Source organism: Stegodyphus dumicola, chromosome 10, assembly GCF_044657685.1.
Source record: "Stegodyphus dumicola isolate Sdum_Otavi_A_Nest chromosome 10, ASM4465768v1".
NCBI lineage: Eukaryota > Metazoa > Arthropoda > Arachnida > Araneae > Eresidae > Stegodyphus > Stegodyphus dumicola.
Window position 1 is genome coordinate 47,098,179 of NC_140777.1, and position 24,143 is coordinate 47,122,321.

Below are 24,143 nucleotides of genomic sequence, written 5' to 3' on the forward strand. Positions count from 1 at the left end.
TGTACAAAATTATATATTAATTTTGAACTGTGCAGAACATTGGCATCATTATTCTTACATGATTTAAGGGCCAACTGCATTTACAGTGCTCCGGAAATTTGACTATTATGATTTTCAGAAACCAGCTATTTATATTTACTGTTCTGCTTGTTAAGCTGATAAAATTATGACTTACAAATATTTATAGTAACTAGTAACTTTCTTTTTAGTGTAGAAGAGCAATCTATGTAAACATGATTTTATACATTCATTTTTACATTTTTTATAAATGAATTAATTATCAGAACAAGGAAAGAATTCATAAATAAATATTAACAATCAAAACATGGTAAAGCAGTGAACAAAAGAGTATCATGAACATAACAATAACATATAAGAGTTAACAAAATTATATTAACCAAATGAATGTATAGTTAATTAATGGATGAAATAATAATTAAAGATGAAATGCAGATTTCATAACTAATTAAAAATAAACAAAGTTTCAGAACTTTCAACACACATCCATAGCACAAGGTTGTTTGTTTACATTAGCAGTTCTTAGGAGTTCTTCTTGTGACCTCCAACGTCGCCAGAATGTATCTCATTTTAACAAAGTGTGTAAACCACATTTGATATTATTATCGTTTTTAACAAATATGCCAAATTTCCAAATGCACAAATATATAAATTCATGTACATCTCAGAAATATTTAATAAAAAACTACATTTTTGCAGGTTTGGTTAGAAATACATCTACTTTAAGATAATGGTAAAAACTTTATAGAATATAACTCAAAATTTTTCTGAAAAATTTATAAAAATTATTTAAAAATACAAATTTTAAAAATAAGTTATAAAAAATGAACGAATTTTATTTGGAATGAACTTAAATTTTGAAATTTGAAAAGAAGAATGAAATAAGTTTTATAAGAAAAGAGATATTAATAAATATATACCAAACTCAATTAACATTGAGGAGCTAAAATTTTGAGAGCTAATTTTTTAAAAAATACTCGTGCTATTTTTACGAAACTTGGCAGTTTGGAGTAATTTGAGTTGTAGAATCGAAATTTGGAAAAAAACTTGGCATGACATTTCAGAAAAAGTCCAATTTTGTGTCAGAATACCTATATTAAAACAATGCTGTATATAAATCTAATACATATCCTAAGTCGGGCTTTCGAGACATGAAAATCGCAATTTGAATATAGGACTGCTATAACATGTAGATGTGCACCTCGTATTTTTGTTGCAATCGGCTGCACCAAACGTATATAAATATATTTATATATATATTCAGTCTGTTACCCGGCTCAGTGATCTCAGTTTCTTTACTCTTATATGTTTGTAAAATGTGCATTTTTTCCTTAAAAAATGCTTGAATTATGTTGTTCTTGTCTTCTGGTTAAGGTTTTTATGGCTTTAGTAAATCTGCATGCAATATTTTTAGAGTTATCAACAATATAAAAGTTGTTTAAGTGCGGCTAAGCCTAATTATTTTTGCGATGGTGGCCATGTTTATTTACATTTGAAACTTGGCTGAATAACGGATTTGTAGCCAATCTAGAGAAACTAAGCTTTGCAACTACAAAGATAATGCCTTCTTTTATTATTGCGAAGTAAATCATGCTTAATCCATTTTAGAATTGATTCGAGGAAATAAGTATTTAAAATTTACTTTGTAATTTTTAATATAGATATTTTGAGTTTTCATGTATTTTTGCCGTGTCGGGAAGTGAGAACTGAATTAACTGAATGAAAAATACTAAATTGTCTGTGAAAAACTGTTTCTTTTTTGTTTTGTTTGCTTAATTTCTTTTATACATCATTTTACATTTATTATAGTATTTGAATAGAACATGTGGCAACGATTATATAATTCTTTAAATGATATAAATTTTGTGCATTCTGAGTTATAATATGTCCACCAGAAATCATTCTTCTTATAGCCAGTTATCTTCAATCACACACCTTCCACATTAAAATTAAAGATTCCTTATCTGAAATTAAAAACATCACTGCAGGAGTAGCAAAAGGTAGTATTTTAGCACCTGTGCTCTTCAATATACACATTATCAATGATATCCTTAATTATCCTAGAGAAGCCTTATCGCATGCTATGCGAATGACACGGTGATTTTAAGCAAGTCTTTGAATCCTAAAAAAGCTGTCGCCAAACTTCAAGCAGCCTTTGATAAGATTTATCCATGGCTGGAAAATAAAAATCAACACTGAAAAATTTAGTGTTGGTTTATTTTCAAAAACAGCCCCACTAGAAAGTTTCTTGAAAGAAAGTTTCTTGAAAATATCAAACTTAATAATATTGAAATAGCACGTGATACCTCAGTCAAATGCCTGGGTGTTCACTTCCATAGAAAATTAACCTTTCAAAATCACATCAATTATATCTGCATGAAAGCAAACCAAGCTATTGGAAGTGTTTATGCATTAATAGGCAGACACTCAACTCTTAGTATCGCTACTAAAAGAATTTTATATTTACAAGCCATAAGACCTATACTACTCTATGCTTCTTTAGCCTGAGTGGCTACTGCTTGTACGAACAGATTAAAAATTCAAAGAATACAAAATAAAGCCTTGGGAATCATAGCCAATGCTCCCTGGTTCGTAAGAAACTCCACTCTGCATAATGACCTTAGGATTAAACCTAGACTCAGAAATTCTAAAATTCTTGTATAAATTCTTCCTCAAATGTGATCAACACAACAAGGAAATCATTAAGAAATTAGGCAATTATGACTACATCATAGAGCAAAATCATAAAAGACCTTGCACTATCTATCACAGTTCTAAATGGTAGGGCTTGTAGATGTTATCTAATATTTTTCATTTACTTCATTTAAACAACTTTTATATTTTATTAATGTTTAGCCAAGTTTTTATTTTTGTACCTGATATAGCAAGTTTTGTGGACTGTATTTGTATATATTATATTCTGTATACGACAGCTCTATGGCGTAGTAGATAAGACAATTGGAAACTTCCTGAGTCCTGAAAGAATTGTTTATGCACATATACCTGTACAAAATTGTTTCTTTTCTTTTGTAACTTATTTTTATGCTCTTCACTGTATTTATGACAAATAGAATTTGTCTCAAGAAACTATCTCAAGGATCTACTACTTCAAAGTTATACCATAGATATGCCATTGATGGAATCAAATGGTGCCATACAAACATCACTCCAAAGATATGCCATTACTCAAGATTCTACTCAAGTCAAACAGATGGCGTTGTGGCTTTGATGAATAAGCGAAATCGAAACTGATCAGCCAGAGCTTTTCATAAGTGAAATAAATGCTTATTTTGCTCTTAAAAGAAACATCATATTTATTTTTACAGTTTTCATTCTTGTTTGCAACATGTTACTTATTTTACATAAGAATATAGCAAACTTTTAAGAAATAAAGCTTACCAAACGCTTGGGTCACCAATCTTTTAATGTGGCTTTGATGAATAAGCGAAACCGAAACTTATCAGCCAGAGCTTTTCATAAGTGAAATAAATGCTTATTTTGCTCTTAAAAGAAACAGCATATTTATTTTTACAGTTTTCATTCTTGTTTGCAACATGTTACTTATTTTACATAAGAATATAACAAACTTTTAAGAAATAAAGCTTATGCAACGCTTATCAAAGAACGTTCGAAATAACGACGTTTTTAGCTCGACTTGTTGTTGCCACACGGCGAATCTAAATAACTATTCAAAACATTACATCATGTTGCCACTTAGGAAATCTTAATAATTATATAGAAACATTAAATTATGTTCCACTACAGCGCTGTACTTCTTTCTCTTATGAGATCCACACTCAGTGCTTTAAGACTTTCTGCTTGTTTGGAATTTTTTTCTCATCTTTATACCATTAGGAACTTAAATATAGACTGATAAAGCCCTCAACAGGCTGCATGCCTTTTACACGAATGATGATCTGTGTTATAATATGTACGAAACGTAACGCTGTTAAGTGAACCTAGAGTCAGAGTGTCACTATGGTAAACAAATATAGTGAATTTTAAAGAGTGCATTTATTCTATTGTGATTTATGCACTATCGATGAAGTAGATTTAATTCAATGCAAGAAAAATGCATTTAATATTTAATTTAATGTATAAATTTTATATTCCATACAAGAAAGTCATGTGGTGTACACATCAGATTTTTTTAATTAGTAGTTGATATTGAAATGCAACTCATAACTTTGGTTTATTTTTATTACATTCTGACAAAGCATGCAAGGGCTATCTGCCTATTCATCAATTTGCTCTGGTGGAATTCAATTTCATTTACATTAGGTATATAAATAAATAAAATTTCTTTCCTGAGCAATGACATTAAAATTCAATTTTAATAATAGAGTTAATTTTTACATTTATTTTAATTCTTAAGTTTACTTTCTGTTGCATGGAAAACTAATCATACCATAAAAAAACTCTCAAAACATTTTAAACTTGTTTTTATATACCTGAAACCAAATTTTTTAAGCATTTCTCTTCTTTTTGACAACAGTACATAAACTGCTTTTTGTTACAATGAAATATAGCTATGCTTCCTCTGTAGTCACAATAAATTTCAATTCCTCACATAATAAAAAATTTTCATGAAGAATGCTACATCCAAACTTATGTTTGAGCACTGTGTCAGATGATGACAATGAATGTCAGATGATGACAATTATTTTCTTCAGTTTTCTATTTTATATCTTTGTTTAATATTTTATTTACAATGGAGACAGATATTGAGCATATTGCTCGTTGAATTATTCTCTTTTAAAACCAAATGTAATCTTTAATCTAAAATTTACCAATGGAATTTTAAACTTATAAAATTCTGACTGTAGCAGATTAATTTTCTTATTGCTCAATTTAAAGGCTGTTCCAAACTAATTTTTTTATACTTCATTTATTTTAATTACATGCTTAGTCAAAATTATTCAAAAATGTATTAGCAGCCAGTGTAAGCTTAATTTCATAGCTTCTAAATAAAAACTCTATAATTTTTATTTAATTGTTTTATACTTTGTCTCTGTTACACATGCAGATATTAATATATAGCTCATATGCAGTTATTTTTGCTAAGAAACTTAACAGAATTTTATTACATTAGCAGAAGATTTTTTTACATGTCTATTTATGATTTCTGTTTATAGTCTACATGCCAAGAAGTTATGATTTCTGTAAACAAAACTTCCACAATGAAAGTAACTTTAAGCTAAACATCATTTTTCCAGAAATTCAAAACATTTTTCTGATAAAAGATAATTTATTTTACATATTTATTTACCATACATTTTGTACAGATCTTAATGTTTGCTGCTCATAATTAAATATTTTTTTAAAGCTAGTTTGTTGAGTTCAAAATAGCAAAGGCTAATTATAAAGAACATAGATTTTAGTTACCTTAAAAATGCAGCTTAATCTCAGTGCATTGATTAGAAAATAAGTAGAATTTAAAATTTGTTCAACATAATAAATACATGCGAATCATTTTATCAAAAATTTTATATGCTGGATAAAATGTAAACTTTTTTTTTTCATGTACAAAAATTAGTAGCACTTACCTTCAGAAGACCTTGATATGCTCCTTTAGAAATTAATAATTTAACAATGCCTGCAAAACCTTTATGAGCTGCTTTAAAAAGAGGTGTACATCCATCCTAAAATAATGAATTACAGGCTAAATTTTATTTCTCAAAACTATTCAAATTAAAAAAAATAATAAGAATATGCAATGTAAAATAAAACTAAACAAACATAAATACACTAATCTAAAAATATAAATCATTCTACAACCTTTTTTTAGTTATAAGTATTAAAATTTAAAATGAAGAACAGAAAATCAATAAATTTTGGTACCTATATAAACAAGTGAAAAACTTTTTCGCATAAATTACATGCATTGAAATTTACTGATATTCTTTTCAGTGTCTTGAAATGAAAATAATAATAATAATATATATAACCCCCTTTAAACACCTGCTAATTACAGTAGATAATTTGTACACTTTTTCAAATAATTTTTCCTTCCTACGGTATCATTCAGACACTTATTGTGACAAGATAACTGGAATTCTATTCCTTCATCACAGAAAATTCTTCAATTGAAAATCAAACTAGTGCAAAATTTAAATTAGGTTAAAAACAAAATCTTAGCTCGGCCTGTTGATTTCAAAGGTAATCAGTTATATGTCCCTCTATTACGCTAAAATGTTTTTAGCTCCTGAACAAGAAGTTCTGCCATTTTGCTCTCAAAATCAATAAAATTTTATTCAAAAATCTATGCCAATTAAGTTTACTTATTTGTCTAATTCCAAACAGAAAATTCTGTCTGTGATGCAAATCTTGACTACTTCTTTCACCTAGTCACTGTCATTAAACCTCAGGTTACCAAAGAAAGATTTCAGCTGCTTGAATAAGTGAAAATTTTTTGGTGTGAAGTCATGTTGTTATCAAAGTCATTTATTCATAAGTGATGCTAAACTAAAACCTCATATGATCAAATAATAACTATATAGCAAAGAAAGCCAATAGCTTCATAAATTAGCTGACATTTCTATTGGGGCAATATTCTGGATATGGCCTCAACAGGAAAAGAATGTGTTACAGTCATCAAGCCCATTAATGGCTATACTTCCCCTGTGTAGGTGACTGTTATACTGTTCATTATCTGAAAGTGTACAAATTAGATGTGAAAAAAGCTCTCACGGTTCTAATAGAATCACAGTAGTATGTTAGAAACATATTCACACATGTTGACTTCAAAACTGAATGTCTAGTTTATTTCAATCAAAAGTACAAAGAAAAATCGTTTTTACTCACTCTTAATTTTAATTTATTCTAAAGGCCTCCTATTTCATGGCATTTGCAACAAATACATGTGATGAAGGGCTACAGTTCTGAGACCAAGTTTTGATGACAGTTTTCTGATTTTACATATTTCCACATTTGTGTGTGAGAGTGTATACTAATCTGCAAATATTATTTATTCTCTATACATATAACATTCGTTTAAGAAATTTTAGCCTTTTCTTGTGTTTGTTAATGATATTTATGACTCATTTAGTATGTATCTATTGGCTTGTCTTTTATGGATCTAGCATAGCCAAAGAACCCTGGTTTATCCATCCCCAGTCTAATTTGCATATTGTACAAGATGTTAACCTCCTCTTCTTTTTCTTATCTTCCCCTCAGCAGATTTTACTTTGCCAACTAGCTGAAGTTCAAGTAGCCACAGTGGTCTAATTTATAAAAGTATGTAACAGCCCAAATTTAGTCTTCCCAAAATTTATCAATATCAGCTGATTAATGAACTAGTCTTCCTAGAGCAATGCTCATGTAAGCATTCAAACACATGTGCCAAAATTCCTTAAACAAGAAAATAATGACCCTTAAAAAAAAAAAAAAAAAAAAAAAAAAAAATACTGTTCTATTGTAGAACTTGCTTGAGATTTTTAATACCCTTTTTCAACTTTGATATGGAACATATGTAAAATTAGTATAAGCAAAACCTTAAGAGTTGGCAGTGTACACAATTTTGATAAAAAAAGATAAAATTTCACATTTTCTTGAAGGAAAGTCATTGTTTTTTAGTCTGTGTTCTTTAGGCAAAAACTGATGTGAGAATGCTTTAAATTATCAAACTCTGATACTCCAAATTAAGTGGACAAAAAAAAGTTTAGAACTTACTTTGCAATATTAAAGCAAGTTTTAGAATTAAAAGAAAGCATAAAAGTTAAAGCTAAATTAATGTAGCTATTATTAAAAGAATCTGAAAGAAAAAAAATGTTCATCATAATCGTTGGAAAAAATTTTAAACTATTTATTTTAAGACTACATTTAGTCTAGATCTCTAAATTAAAATACAAAAGATGACATATATGAAGAAGAATATGTAAATAATTAGATTATCTCCCAGGAAATCTGAAGAAAAATTTAGATAGCAATGGTGCACTTTTGTGAAAATAAAAAAATTGGAATTTTTACTTTATAAATGCTAAATCCATGTAAAGTAAATTTAAACAATTAAAATTGTTGCTGATCACAGAAACATCCTGATTTTTAAGGGGAATTTGAATTCCTTTATACAATCACCAACAATTCAAAAGGATCACATTTCAACTTTTTCGCATTTCTGAACAAAATCCCCATTTCAATTTTAAATTTGCTAATAAATTTTATAAAATATTTGAATTTAAATCTTAAATTATTTCAGAAATGTGAAAAAAAATTTCCCAACGTGATGATAGATAATTAATTTCAAAAATAAAATAGTATCTATTAAATACTTGCAAATTTAATAAAAATAGTAGAATACTTAAAAAAAAAAAAAAAAAAAAAAAAAAAAAAAAAAAAAAAAAAAAAAGAATAAGCGAGATAAAACTTAAGAAGCAAATGAAATAAAAGCAACTAAAGAAATATAAAAATAAATGCCTTATTAACAGTGGGTTATTAGATACTGTGTGTGTGTGTATTTAATTATGGCAAAGGACAGTAGGGCTATCTGCCTAAGAGGAGGGATGCCTTCGTGGAGGACTTTCTAAGGGAAACTGGCTCGTATATACGTTACACATGGGGAAAACCACGAAAACGCCCATGCAGCCAGCCCGTTCGCGGGATTTGAACCTCAGACCGAACTACCAGTATTCAGCGACTTTACTGCTCGGCCGCTGGTTGGCTGGTTATTAGATACTAATGGCTAAAATTAATTTCAAATTTTACTTACATTTTAGCCAAACAAAAGGTGATTTATTTAAAATGGTGTGTTCACAGCAACATGCTTGATGCTGCCAATGCCATGAATAAAGTTTGGGAGAGTCCATTTTAGTATTATGTAACTAGCTGATTCTGTATTGGCATGAAAATGGAGATGGATGGGGGGTTGCAATTGGCACAAATTCTCCTGCAGTGGGGCATGATTCCACAAAAATAAGACAATGTCATAGTAAAAACTAGTGAGATTCAGCAAAATGAATAAATTCAGAATAAAAACTAATAATTTTACAATTAAGATTGGCTGAAAGTCATTGCTTTACATCCAAAAAGAAAAAAGGCCAGAATATAAATAGAATATTTTTTCTTACAGTTTAATTACAAAATATACAAATCTTTAATTCATACAAAACATCCTTTCTTACTCTCCTTTTTGATTGTGTAAGTAAAATAATCTCATCTTTTAAGCTGTCAACTTCTATACAGATTTTTTAAATCATATTAATTTGATTGTGTTTCCTATTACTCTCCTTGATACATTAGATTTCTAATTAATAAGTTTAATCATATTAAAATAAAAAATTCTTTTTTATCATTAAGTTTAATTTTTTTGTAGTTAATGATATGTAGATCAAGATAATCTATTTATTGTTGATTTTTATTGGTTTTATTAATTTTTACGCAAGAAGGGTAGATTGGGAATTTTTCTGTGGAATCATTATCATTAAAGGTAATTATATCGCCACTGTATCTGTAAACTTGTTTAGTCAAGAGATTGTTCAAAAATTTCTAGTAAACAAGTACAGATCAGAGAGTTGTGTCAGGAAATTCGTAACCATAGGAATGCTATTTATTTGTTTAAAAATGGTGATATTAAATTTAATATAACTGCAAAACAGGATGCAATTGAGGTATATTTTCCATTTACCTACTGTAAATACTGAAAACATTTCTGGAAATTTGATTTGGAAATTTCAATAAACTATTGTAAATTTCTTGCAAGGGAAGAGCAGTGAACATGTTTTCAAAATCATAATTTGTCATTATTAATGCTCCTACAAAAATTGTGTTCTTTTTCAACAGATTTAAAAATTAAGTATTACGTAGGTAAGTTGAAAAATAAGTTTCCCCTGTCGACTGTGGTTAGAGTTGTGTATGAAAGTCAAAAAATAGAATGAGACATTAAAGATATGACATACCTTTGTTTTTCCACATAGGTACCAAGTACATTGAGACATTTGTCATATCACTTGATAAGCTTCAAAAAGCCCTCCAGGAAAAATCAGGGCTTTGCATATGGAAGAAGCGTTGAACGGCTTGTTTCACTTCAGTATTGCTTCCAAAGCGTCTTCCCCCGAGATTTTTCTTCATAGCCGGAAACAGATGGAAGTTGCTTGGTGCGAGATCAGGACTGTATGGCGGATGGTGTAGGTGCTCCCAACCAAGAGTTGTAATATGGTTTTGCGCTGCCGTCGCCGAATGTGGTCTGGCATTGTCATCCAACAGCAGAATGCCAGATGTGAGAAGGCCAGGCCGCTTTTTCTGAATCGCCTCTTTCAATTTCGACAGGGTGTCACAGTAGCACGTAGCATTGATGGTTCCAACCTCCAAAAAGTCCAGCAACAAAACTCCTTGGGCGTCCCAGAAAACTGTGAGGAGCACTTTACCTGCAGAGGGAGTTGTCTTGAACTTCTTTTAGACAGGTGATGACGGATGTTTCCACTCCATAGATGCGGCCTTCGATTCTGGCGTGAAATGGTGGACCCACGTTTCATCCCACGTCACAATCCGAAACAGAAAGTCATTGCCATCTTCATGGTAACATCATTGCCATCCCATGAAAAATCTCGGGGGAAGGCGCTTTGGAAGCAATACTGAAGTGAAACAAGCCGTTCGACGCTTCTTCCATATGCAAAGCCCTGTTTTTTTCCTGGAGGGCTTTCTGAAGCTTATCAAGCGATATGACAAATGTCTCAATGTACTTGGTACCTATGTGATAAAATAAAGGTATGTCATATCTTTAATGTCTCATTCTATTTTTTGACTCTTATACACAACTCTGACCACAGTCGACAGGGAAAACTTATTTTTCAACTTAACCTCGTAACCTTTTTAAGCTGTTGAGCAAATAAGAAATCAATGTGCTTTTTATAATTTTTAGTTCCACTGAGTATGAATCTGAATTTAAGTGGTGTTTTATGAAATTTGAGACCATAGAGGTTAGAAAATTTATTGCTTTTAGTAGAAATTGAAATTTTAAGCTTGTAGTGAAAAGCTTTAAGCTTATTTATAATGGATATTTCTTTTACAGTGGTTTTTTGGTAAGTAATTGGTTGACCGAGTTCTGCATCGCTATTAGTTGGCTGCAATATATTTTTCAAATAATACTGAAGTTATTACGCCCTTCATCTATTTTTGTGATAATAAGTTTTTGTCCAACAGCTGGATTTTGTGCTTAATTTTATTTCTATTTAAATTACCCCAAAATTTTATTTTATTAATTTGGTGTTTAATTTTGTTAAAAACATCTTTATAATCTAAGAATGTATTACTTGGTAGAAGTTTCTAGGCTGGCTTAATAACTTCTTTGAGGTTAATTTTAATATTATTAAGGCAGCGAAAGTTTCTAATGCAGGAGACTCGCCTAAATTTAGTTCCTAATTTCATGAGTTCTCTTTATTATTGATCTTCAACAATGTCTAAATTACCAGTGATGATGTGTGCTTATGGTGTTCATTGAGAAACAGAAGATATTCTGACATTGTATATACAGTGAGTAAAATTTAGGACTTTCAGTGTGAAAAATCTAGCACAAATGTAGCTGAGATTGAGTAAATTGAATTTTCCTAAAATTCATGATTTTACTATCCAGGAAAGTGAATATGCTTATATAAAAGATTTTTGTTACAATTAAAACAATAATTTTTTTAAAAAATTAGAATAATGCAGCAATTAAAAAATCTTTCCATAATATTTTATGACTAACTGTATCTTAATTATTCATAATTCAATGTTTGAGACAGACTTATCAAGGAATAATTATCTCATGTATGAAACTTGATTAATTAAGGAGTTCTGAAAATGCCTTTTGTCCTTTTTGATTGTTTGAGAGAACTAAAATATCTATAAGGAAAGATTAAGAAATAATAATAAAAATTATGACCCTTTCTCAAAAAGTAAAGAAAATACCCCAAATCAAATTCAGAACTAAAAAAATTAAACTGTAGAATTTAAACAAACAAAGCCTTCAATGGTAGCTACGAAATTCTTAGCATCCCTTAGTAATAATAAAAATGCTAAAATTTTTTTTATTTGCTAAGAATAGCATTTTTAATGTTCATAAACGTCTTTTTTTTTTGCCGATTTGACCCCTATTTTAACTTCTTGCCGATTTAGCCAATAACTTTGGCCTTTGTTTCTAACCCCTACTTTATTTGAAAATTAGGATATTTTAAATAAGTCTCTTAGTAATTATTTTTGGCCTATTGTATACTTCTATGTAAAATTTCATGTGATTCATTTGTTAAGCTAGTTTTTGTTTTTAACTCTAACATTAGTGCAGTACATGTGCTTTCTCTTTTCACTTTTTTTTTTAAATATTTAAATTTTTAGGCCCATATCACACAGATTTGTTTCACACAAACAACTGTTTCGGACAATTTTTCTGCCTGGTTTACTAATGAAAGTAAGACACACGATTTTTTCCTTTCTTTCGAAAAAAATTGCAAGTTGTTCGTTTTTAATCGATCAGCTATTAGCTTTGAATGCTATCAGTTTGTTTGTAATAGAGAATCAGTTTCCCTGTGTTAACCCCAAAGTGATCTGTGGTGACTGGCTGCTGTGACAAAGTAAAAAAAATGTTCCAAACATTTGTTCTTTCGAAACAAGCGGATGTGTGATAGCAGCCTTACAGTTTATTTATTTTGAAGTCTGAATTCATGCTGCGGTATATTCTTGATTCTTTAAGAATGGGGTCAAGCAACAAATTTTTTGTATGTATTTTTTCATATTTCTTTATTAATGTTTATTTAGTCCTCTCAAATAGTCAAGAAAGATGAAAGGCATTTTCAGAATTCCTTAATTATTCAAGTTTAACTTTTGAGATAATTACCCCATGACGAGTCAAAAATTTTGAATAAATAAAACATAGTCATAAAATATTATGGAAAGATTTTCAATTGTTTTCAATTCATATTTAAAAAAAATTAAAAATTCGATTTATTTATTTTGCTTAATTTTAAATTTCTATTTTGTTCACTAAATATTTATTTTTTTTAAAGAGATACAACAGTTTTTTTTACACAAGCATATTATACTTTCTCAAATAGTATAATCATTAGTTTTTGAAATATATAAATGTATATATAATCAACAGTTCTCCAATATCATGGTTTAGTCTCGACTTATTTTATAATTTCACAGCTTGATTCCTCAATTTTTACTGCTCTTAACATATAATGAAACAATTGAAATAATTTACTTGTCTAGCTGAATTTACATCAGCACCACAATTGATTAGTTCTTCAACTACAGCTGTATGTCCCATTTGACATGCAACACATAATGCAGAGGAACCATCCTAAAATACAAATTCAAATATTCTGTTTTAAACATTTGGTATTAACAATGGAACAAAATAATTGCAGATATATAACTGAGAAAAACAGACTATACATAACATATAACTTTCAAGAAACAAAATTATTTTATACAACAGCACTTCAAGAAATAGAATACTTTGCACCAGCATTTCTCAATCTATGATCCTCAAAACCTGCTATCATAATTCTTCGAGATTAAAATTTGAATTAGCTGTGTATACCACACTATGGCTGAAAATCTCAAGTTTGGAAATGACACATGGCAATTGGTATCACTTTTTTTCCAAAGACTGATATTTTATAAATAGAGACACATTTAATATATTACCAGTACACATCCAAACATAACACAGCTACTTAAGAATCAGCAAGCTCATCCATCTCATTAATGTGGATACCAACATAATTTTAGTTAATAAAATAAAGATTATCCAAAGTCAAATAATTTCAAATTATTAAAAACGAGTATACATTTTCTTCTATTAATTTAATTACTTACTATAATTACAAAATTAAATTAACTACATTTTAAAAATATAAGGCACTGGTATGGCAAAATGCATCTGTATGTTATATAGGACAAAAAATTGCTTTTGATGGGGACTTTGGTGATTCCATATCTGGAATATTTCAGGATATTAGATCACCAGTTTAAACCAAGTAAGATGACAAATTGAGAACGTAAAATTAAAAATATGAAATAGTGATTTATGAAATGATGAAGCATTTTTAACCTTAATTAAAATTTACAAAAAAGAGCTCAATATTTATTTATTTGCTTTATTAAACATTCCTTTCAATATAAATTGCTTTTTTTGTGCTAATGCTTTTGCTTTAATTCTATAGATATGCATAATCTCTTATTCAGCTACAAAGTTTCATTGTTCTAGTCCCGTAACCGCCATGTTAAGAATACCCACTAAATTGTCAATTGAAATTTTTCATTCTCAAGAATCTCTCTCGGGCTTTCTTTACTATCAGTTGCAACATCTTGTGGATTTAGAATCACAGCACAGATTTCAATAACAAATGAAAATAAACAAACATAAATTAGAATCATAGGCTAAAGGTTTACATTTAGTGCTGTTTGAATTGAGAATAACTGATTTGTTATCAGTTATTCTTAACTCAAACAGAATTAAATGTAATCTTTTAGTCTACAAGCATCAATTACAAAATCTATTTTTTGCATACAGAAAGAAATTTCTGTTAAATTTCTCCTCATCAATACATTGAAGTGGAGTTAGTTTGTAATCATTCTGAGGCATAATGTCAAAGTAAAAGGTTACCATGTATTCAGTTACTAATATTTGAAAAAGTGTTTAGAAGTCGTGAGTCATTTCTCAAGCTGCAGTATTTCGATGTAAAATTCTTTGGTTTGAGATGTATGCCAAGCAAAAAGTTGGCTATGGAGCCAAATCAAATTAATCATATGAAATTGTGCTTAATAAATTATATTATTCCTTCAATATGGAGGTATTTTATTCAGTACCGATGTGAAATTAAACATCAGGACCTTCCACATGTTTTTATGATAAATAAATACCAAATGTGCAATAGTAAAGTATACAAAACATTTCTTAGGAAAAAAAGAAAAAAAGCTTTTGATGACGTGGAGGTCTGGATTTTAGACTTTGTACTGTATATACGAATGTTACCAAACACAAAGCAGAAATTTATCATTATAATTTTGAAGATATCACACTAAAAGCAGCATCACGGAATAATATCTGTATAATATACTTTGATATAAAATAACATGCTGTTTGCATCACACAGATATTAGGTGGATTTGAAAATCTCCAAAAATTTGGTTGTTCATCTGGGCTACTCACATTTAAGCTGGTGATTCCAAGCATTGTTATATTCTTAAATTTTGAGTAGTTTATTTAACATTTTAATATGAGAATCAAAACAATTATCAGAAATAAATTAAATATATTTTTAAAGTTTAATTGACACAATTTAATATTAACATAAATGCATCAAATCTACAGCCAGCATTTTTTTGACAGAAAGTTTATTCATTACAAGCATTTCATTACCAATAAACTAATTCACTCTAGAACATATCATGATTATCCATGTGTTAAAATTCATAAAAAAGCATTAATATTAAACATGAGGTATCATCTGTTTTGCATTTTCTAAAACTTAAATACATTCTAATTTTAAAAATGCATTGCATCATCAAGGAAAAAAACAGAATCAATTTTCCAAGATGTTTTTTTAAACAAGCTGTCCTCTTTCCTTCAATATGAACACATGTAAATTTGCATTTTCTGTTGAATAAATAAAAATTAATGAATTTTAAATAAACTCAGACAAGTAATACAGATTTTAAACTTACTAACATAATATATTCCAGTGGTGCAAATAAGGGAGGGGGTTCAGGGGGTCTGGACCCTCCCCCATAGCCCTTGATTTTCTTTTTCAATTGATTATAATTCTATGTATATAGTACGTAAAATAATTCCAAACAAAAGTAAAATTAATTTCAATTCTAATAAATGAAAAAACAAAATTTCTTTTCTCTTCCTCTTCAAAAGAGAACTGCATATAAACATAAGAAACTCACATACACTGGCAAACCCACATGACAAAAAGTCAAAAATTCTTGCATTACTTTATGATTCTACATGACTATGTAACATGCATATTCTTTCACTGCAGCTTAAATTCATTTTGATTTTTAAGTTGTATAAATACAATTTTTAAATTATATTGTAAAAAAGAGTGATCAAAATCATAAAAAAAAAACAAGTCACATTATTGTCTTTTGTGAAAAAAGTATGTGAAGATGAAAAACAAAATATTCTGGAAGTGAAAGAAGATTCTCGGTCTACCACAAATAGTTTGCCTCAGGTTGAAAAGATATTAGATGATGATGTACAAGTGAAAATGGAAGTAAGTGAAAATTTAAGGTATCCAAGTTGCAGCCAAAATAATGAAAATAATATTCAAACTCCAGTTTCAAATATTACAGTAACTTATTTTGATATGATTTTGATAAATTAAAGACCGATACCAAATATTGAGGTAATTGATATGTTATGCAATATATGGTATCCTGATAAAAAAATATACTTTTCTGATTACACTTATAAAATAAAAAAATTTGAAATTTCAAATACAGTGGTTTTCAAAATGCCATTGGTTGTCATATTCTCAAAAAAAAAAAAAAAAAAAAAAAAAAAAAAAATGGATGGTGCTTTTTGCAAATATTGTGTTCTGTAATGAAAGAAGTAGGTGCCCAAAAAATCAGAGTACTAGAAAATTAGTATCAGAACCTTTCAAAAAGTGGAACCACACTGTAGAATATTTAAAAAAACCCGATTCATTAAAATATCACTAACAATGTCTCGAAATTTACTCAAATTTGCAAAAATGAGTGAAAATTCTATCATTCGTATCGACAAAATATTAGACAAAGCTGAAGAAGTTTCTAAAAAATCAACAAATTTTATGTTCTATAATTGAAACTGTAATTTTTAGTGGTAAACAAGAAATTGCTTTAAGGGGGGCATTTGGATTATGGTCCCTTAAATTTAACAGAAGAAATAAATTAAAATGAAGGAAACTTTCGAGTGCTGGTAAAATTTTGTGTAGAAGCTGGAGATGATGTCATAGAAAAACATTTGAAAGGCAGTGGAAGAAATATTTACATCAGTTGAAGAACACAAAACGAAATATCTTTTAACATATAATATAATTAAATATCTTTTAACATTTAATATAACAATATCTTTTAATACAATTTCATTCACTGATGAAATTATATTAAAAGATATTGTCAACAGTGTAAACAAATTGTGTTTCAGCATCACTGCAGATGAAATGACTGATATTGCTGGGATTCAGCAGTTATCTTTAGCTGAATGTTTTATTAAAGATAATTTAATTCATGAAAAATTCCTACAACTTATTCCAGTTACTAGTTGTTCAGAATAAATTTATCATTTTCAAGGGGACTAGGTTACGATGGAGCTAGATCAATGAGTTGGGAACTGCAAGGCATAAATGCTCATTTAAAGGATAAATATCCTCTTGCTTTTTATACGTCCACTGCAGTTTGCACAGTTTAAATCTAGCAATATCCAATTCATGCAATATATCAGAGATCCAGATTGTATGAGAAAAGTACAGTCAAAAGTCGTTAATTCGGACACCCATAATTCGGAATGATCTATAATCCGGACATCAAAACTAAAAACTTTCTGCGCATGCGCCGCGTTGACACATGCGCAGAGGCGTTCACGCGTGCGCGTAAGACCTTTTACGACTGCGCATATGAGTGTGCGCAAGTGCAGAATACGTTTTCGCGCGCGCATTTTATGTATAATGGACGTATAAGCTAAATAATTATCTATTTCAGTTAATGTTGATGATTGCGTTGTTCCTTAATTTTCGAATTGCATCCGGCTTATTATTTTTTGCAGACTGTAAGAGCAATTTTATAAAAGTAAGCTTAAACTTTCGATTATATCAAATAGAATTTCCGATATATATTTGTTAATATGTAAAGGATCTAAAGCGAAAGTATGTTTTGAAATCCGAAATCTGTTTATCAATTTCACGCTGCTCGGCGGCGGGCGCGTAATGAATTGGAAGTTGATTTGTCAGCACTATCCTTATCTTCAGCGCAGATGTTTTTATTTTATTTGGCTTATAATTAATTCCTTACCAAATGTAGTATTTCATCTCGATATGCTTCGTCTTTGATATGATTTAAAACAAGTTCCTCGTCATTATAATTCGCTTCCGATAGCGAAGAAAAGTGACAGAGGTTATTGAAAACAAAAAAATTTCGATTGACAAATTATTCGGTATTCTTGGCACAGCAATTATAGGACTTGAACGACGGAACTTTGTAACTGAACAAGAAATTATGTCTGTTTAATAGAATTAAAGAGAAAGTATTATCACATGAAACGAAGCAAAACTTAAACAACTTACATTGAAAGAAATGTTTAATAAAGTAAACAAATAAATATTAAGCTTTTTCTTTTTGCAAATTTTGATACCCTTTAGATCATAATTGTTCTTTATTTCATAAATTACGGTTTCATATTTTTAATTTTATAATTTCTGCATGCCATCTTACGAGATTCAAACTGATGATCTATAATCCGGAAAAATCGATAATCCGGAATCGCCGAAGTCCCGACGAGTCCGGATTAACGACTTTTGACTGTATAAGGAATTTATAATTTTTTCAAACACCAAAGTGACATTTTTTAAAATTTAAAATTGAAGAATATTGCCCAAAGTAAAAAAAACAAAAACAAAAATTGGTTGGAATGTGTATGACAAGATGGGTTGAAAAACACGATTCTATAATCATTTTGGTGGAGCTTTTTCCTGCTGTTATAGCAGCCCTTGAAGAAATTTTGTTTCAGAAAGACAGAATCATGCCAGAAAATGCTCCAGTTATTGTAATAATGTGCCAGCTGCTAATGCTGAAGAATACTATAGGCAAAGTATTTTTTACCTTTTATAAACAACATGATCTCACAACTCAAACTATGATGGCAGAAGCAAAATAATATTTTAGGAAAATTTTCGTGCTAGATGAACCCAAGTAATAATGCAGAAAATGTTAATAACTTTTTGAAATTGGCCGAATTTTATTCAAAAGGTGAATATTTATTTTTAGAGCACAGAGATGTTTTACTTTCCGAGCTGAAACTCGTTTAAGATGACATTAAAACATGATTCCTCACCATTCGCATTTGAATACTATTTGTCCTGCAATGATAAATTTTATCCTCATATTAAAACACTAAAATTTTTTTGCACTCTTCTTATAATGAATTACACAAGCGAGAGATTTTTCTTGAGTTTGAGAAGGCTGAAAACATACTTAAGAAGTACCATGCATAATGAATGCTTAAAAGGTCTCGCACTGCTGAATTCAAGCAATGTCACTATCTCTCCTGAAGAGGTTATAAATAAAATTGAAAAAAAAAAAAAAAAAAAAAAAAAAAAAAAAAAAAAAAAAAAAATCAAGAAAACTAGATTTTATTCTATGACTATTTCTAAGCCTATAGAAGCAGATTGATGACTGCAAATGAAAACACTGTAATCATCATGCTTTTAGTTTTGTAATTACAGATTAAAGTGAGATTTTTCAACTTCTATGATTTCGTGCTTCTATAATGATGAATTTGCTTTACTGTTTTTATTTTCGAATTATGAGAAAAGTAAATACATAAATTCTTGTGTTTTCTGATAATTTAATTAATTATTTGTTAATAATTAATTTTATTAATTAATGCTAATTATTTAATCAATAATTTACTTTTTACTGTCTTTTGTTCCTGACAATCTATAAAATCAAAATCGCATATATTATCGTTATGTTTTAATAAAACTAAGAAAAGACATTATCACCTTATACAGTCCACAATTAGACAGGTCTCTGCAAAAATTAGATTAAAAAGAGTCCAAGGGATCAATGTTTCGAAAAACTCAAGGAATCAAAAACCAGTCTATGAGAGATACCTAAACAGTTCATTTTTTAGAAACTTCCAGGAATGTCAGAAGTACTAGAGGAAGTGTATGTGTCTTGACAAATATTACTTTAAAACTGATTAAGTAATAATATCCTAAAGTTCATATAAAATTCCTTAACAAGAATTTTCCATAAACAAGAAACAGTTTCACAAACATTTTTAACTTAGGAATAATATGACAATCTTGCCTTTTTTCAGGTGCTAAATAAAGGCAGGATTAGCATACGTTACATAAATGAACTTTTCATTCTTATGGAAAAAATTAATATAAATTACTTAAATTCCATTTCTTGAGGTAACATTAAATATATTTTCTTCTTTAGAAATAAGTTGTAAATTATCTAAAAGTGCTTTAAATATTAGCTCATGCTTAAAGGTAGATATAATTTTCAGATATATTTGATATTCAGACATAATGAATATGATAAAAGTATGAATATGTAAAATATATAAATTTGAATGATAATCAAGAATATTCAATCATCTAAGATTACAGTTAAAAATATCTCCAAAAAGAAAACCCTGAACTTACAAAAAAGTAAAATAGATGAATGGAATGATCAAATTAAAAAAAAAAAAAAAAAAAAAAAAAACTTTTCAACTTCAACATTAGAAATTTATCTTAAATTGTACATGCAAAAATTGTTTAATTTCATTTTTGAAATATGGCAGTGTTTGCCTAGGTGTTATAATAAAAGTAAAGTAGTTACATCAAAGTAGAAAGTTTAAAACTAATTTTGAAACTGTTCTTTCTAAATGCTAATACATTTCATATAATCAAATATATATGATATAGTACAGAGGCTATTCACACATTTTTTAGACGATGTATATTGTATTTACAAAACTAAATTACATAAAATTCTTGTGTTTTAAATGCTCTATTTGACATCCCTTATTCTGAACTATCTTTCGACACCACAATTTCCAGGATAATAATGCCTTTTGAAGTGGCAGAAGAGGTATTCTATCCCATTCCCCCCGAACAGCTTTCCAGAGTCCTGTTAGGGTTTTGGGACAATGTTTGGATAATGCAGTTTTTAAAAGTTTGAAAGCACAAAAATCCATAGGTGACACATCGGGAGATTTAGTAGAGATATCAGTGAAGGGTATGGCCTTGATACTAGTTTTGATGTTCCATTTCATTTAGGAAATTTACAATGGATTTTGATTTGTGACTGCTAGCTTTGTCCTGATGCCACAGATTGATGGCACTGTGGGTACAGCGATGGTATTTCAAAGGAATTTTTATTACCACTTACCAAAATCGTCTAAAAAATGTGCGAACAGCCTCTATATCTCACATAATCGGCGCTGTGGATGTCAGCATACTAGAGCAATGGAAGGTTGTTCAGATATTAAATGAATAATTTAGCTTAAATAGCTTTATAAAAATGTACCTACCACCCTTCTGGCATTAATATCTGCTCCACAGGAAGCTAAATAAGAAATGATTTTCAAATGTCCATTCTGTGAAGCTATATACAATGGAGTAGCATTATCCTGAACAAAAAACACAAAACTTTATAAAACAATTGCTGATTGAACTGTTGTTAAATATCTTATTATTTCATTCATTACTTAAAAAAATGAATGCACATTTATAATTTACACAAAGTCATTAGTAATGTAGAATTAATAAAAAATTACAAATGTTTTAGATTAAAATGAACAGTTACAATAATCTGATATAATTGATCGCTTTACACATAATTACACTTTAATTTTTATTAAATAAAGATGCCCTCACATAAAATCAATTATATATACCATATTTATTTCCATTTTGAATTGCATATACTGTACCGATTTGCATATTTCTCCCCTTGTATTTTTTCTCTAAGCATTCTGAAAGTACAATTTAGGACCTTTTGATTTATTATCATAATTTTTAATTTACTTTCTCAGTTAAAGAGGCGAGTTGCATTGCAAGAACAAATAGTTACTAGAATTTCACATGTTAGTATTCTTCGCACTTGCATTTCAAGACTGTCCATTTATCTCTTTAAAACTTTAGACCTTTCCACTCATTATCCTCTCTCGTAAAGATAAAGATGAAAATGAAGAGTACAGATGATTAAGACAACAGCCCTGGAAAGCAAATTTCCATTTGGTGTTGATAAAGAGAGAGAATACGTCTTTATAATGTGTGGAAACATATGCCCTCTTTTCTTTGGAAAACAGAAAATAATTGCTGTGATCAAATGTCAGCCCACTGTCTCACTCCCTAAAGTTAACCTTCAACAGCTAATTCCAACACATGGCTATGGGAATAAATGACCAAAGGTATATTTTACACCTTTTGCCCATGATTAGATTCTTAGAAATGTATTACTATAAATCTTTCACTAGTGACAATAATCTCCAGTTAATAAAATTATGTTATCTTAACAAAAACTAGGCTTTTACTTCTAGCAGTACAAGTAACAGTACAATGTCGAAATCACACTAGCTATTACATTAATAAGTATAATTTATATATGCTTTCTAACTGCATTCCTCTTTTTACTTTTACTTTTTACTTCAGAACCAGTTTCATTAACACAATTTTCCCCTCTTAATTTTTTAAGCAAGAAACAGATTTCAGCCTCTGTTGATGCAAAAGAAATAAGTTGAAATTGCATAGAAATCACACGCTACTAAATCTGGACTATTTGAAGGGTATTCTAGAGCTTCAATTTCAGTCAGTTCTAATAATCAAGAGCAGCAATATGCAGTCAGTCATTATCCGGAGTAAAAACCACTGCTTCTGAACCAAATAAATTCCTCCCGCTCATGACTGTGAAAGAGTTTACAGGATGTTCGCATAACAATCACCATTCATTATCTAGCACTGCCTGCATCTGTAATCACCTCCCAGAATGTGCTTTATTGATGATTTACAAGTTACCTGACGAACATTCACCACTGAAATACTGAAGCATGGCTAAGTGTTTTGTCACTATACGCAGGTTGTAGCATTTGAAATGTTTCATTACAGTTCCCTCAAGTTTAACATACAACAATTCAGTCTCTGGTGTATTTTCGCACAGATGCCTTCCTCATCTGTTATGACAAACATACTTGGTGCTTCCATTTGCTATGATTGAATACTAAAGCTCATTAGCAGTCCAACTGCACATTCAAATACATCAATGTATAATCTTCACAAAATCCAGAATAGGACTATCACATCTAATACTTGTAAAGAAATACAACAGTTATAAAATTTTTCATTCAACCTTTGTGTGCATGTGCCTATATATATATATTAAAAATTGCACAATTTTATATCCCCCCCACAAAGATTGAAAGAATATATATAAATAAACACATACATATGCACAAATTCATTCATTGGATTGCTAAAATAGAAAGTGCTATGAAATAAAACATACAATCATTTTTTTCTCAAAATCTGCACCATGTGATATAAGCTCTTGAACAACATCTAAATGATTACATTGACATGCTATTAGAAAAGGAGTGCCACCATCCTAAAAAATAAAACAAAAATTGATAAAAAAAATTGCACTTATATATAATAGTTTCCAATTCATATTTTTAAAATATATTATAATTTGGTTCAAATATATCAACACTGCATAAAATAATTATGCTGATAAAGCATTTGTATTGAATATTATAAGCAATATTTACCTTTTGTCTAAAAAATTAAGCCTCAAAACAAAAATAAGTTAGTAACTGCACATATACAAATAAGTTAGTACCTGCATTCATTCCAAAGATAAAAAATTACACAAATTTTATAATGATGTATTCATCTTGGTAAAGCATAAATAAAAAAAAAAAAAAAAAAAAAGATCAGCCATCTCAAATACTGCAAAAAGCCTTAAGAACATAAGGCATTTGAAAATCTTTTGAAATGAACCTAATTATGAATTCCCTTTCACCACTATCTTAAAATTTCTTTGATAGGTTCACCACCTAGAGTTTACTAAATGAACTTCAGAATCTTGCATTTGAATAAAATGAAAGGAATCTTGTAATGAAAATCATTTATGCATTTAACTAATATTTCATTTTTCTATTCATTATATACATTTTTTTTACTTAAGTACTTTAACGTCAATCATTTTTGACAAACAAAACATGTTGTCAAACAATGTGATTTAGTGCTAATAATGGATAAGCATAACATTACAACAATGCACATTGGTATACATATTCAGAACATTTAAAGACTAGAGCTTGGCAAACTAGTGGGAAAAAAATACTGCAATACCATGCCACAACACTTAGATTTATATTTAAGTGAAATTATGCAGCATTAATTTCACAAAGAAGATGACAATTTTCTATTTTTGACTGTTGG

General features: G+C 29.1%; 1 protein-coding gene across 2 annotated transcripts in view; it reads right to left on the reverse strand.

Annotated features, from left to right (window-relative positions):
• LOC118182358 (uncharacterized) overlaps positions 1-24,143 on the reverse strand; it is a 41,941-nt gene that overhangs the window by 8,460 nt on the left and 9,338 nt on the right. For both annotated transcript variants that reach the window (XM_035351702.2, XM_035351697.2), the window contains 4 exons: positions 23,206-23,304; positions 21,233-21,331; positions 13,193-13,291; positions 5,565-5,660 (listed from right to left, as the gene is read on the reverse strand). In XM_035351702.2, coding sequence (XP_035207593.1) covers positions 5,565-5,660; positions 13,193-13,291; positions 21,233-21,331; positions 23,206-23,304 — 393 coding nt within the window. The remainder of the gene's footprint in view (positions 1-5,564; positions 5,661-13,192; positions 13,292-21,232; positions 21,332-23,205; positions 23,305-24,143) is intronic.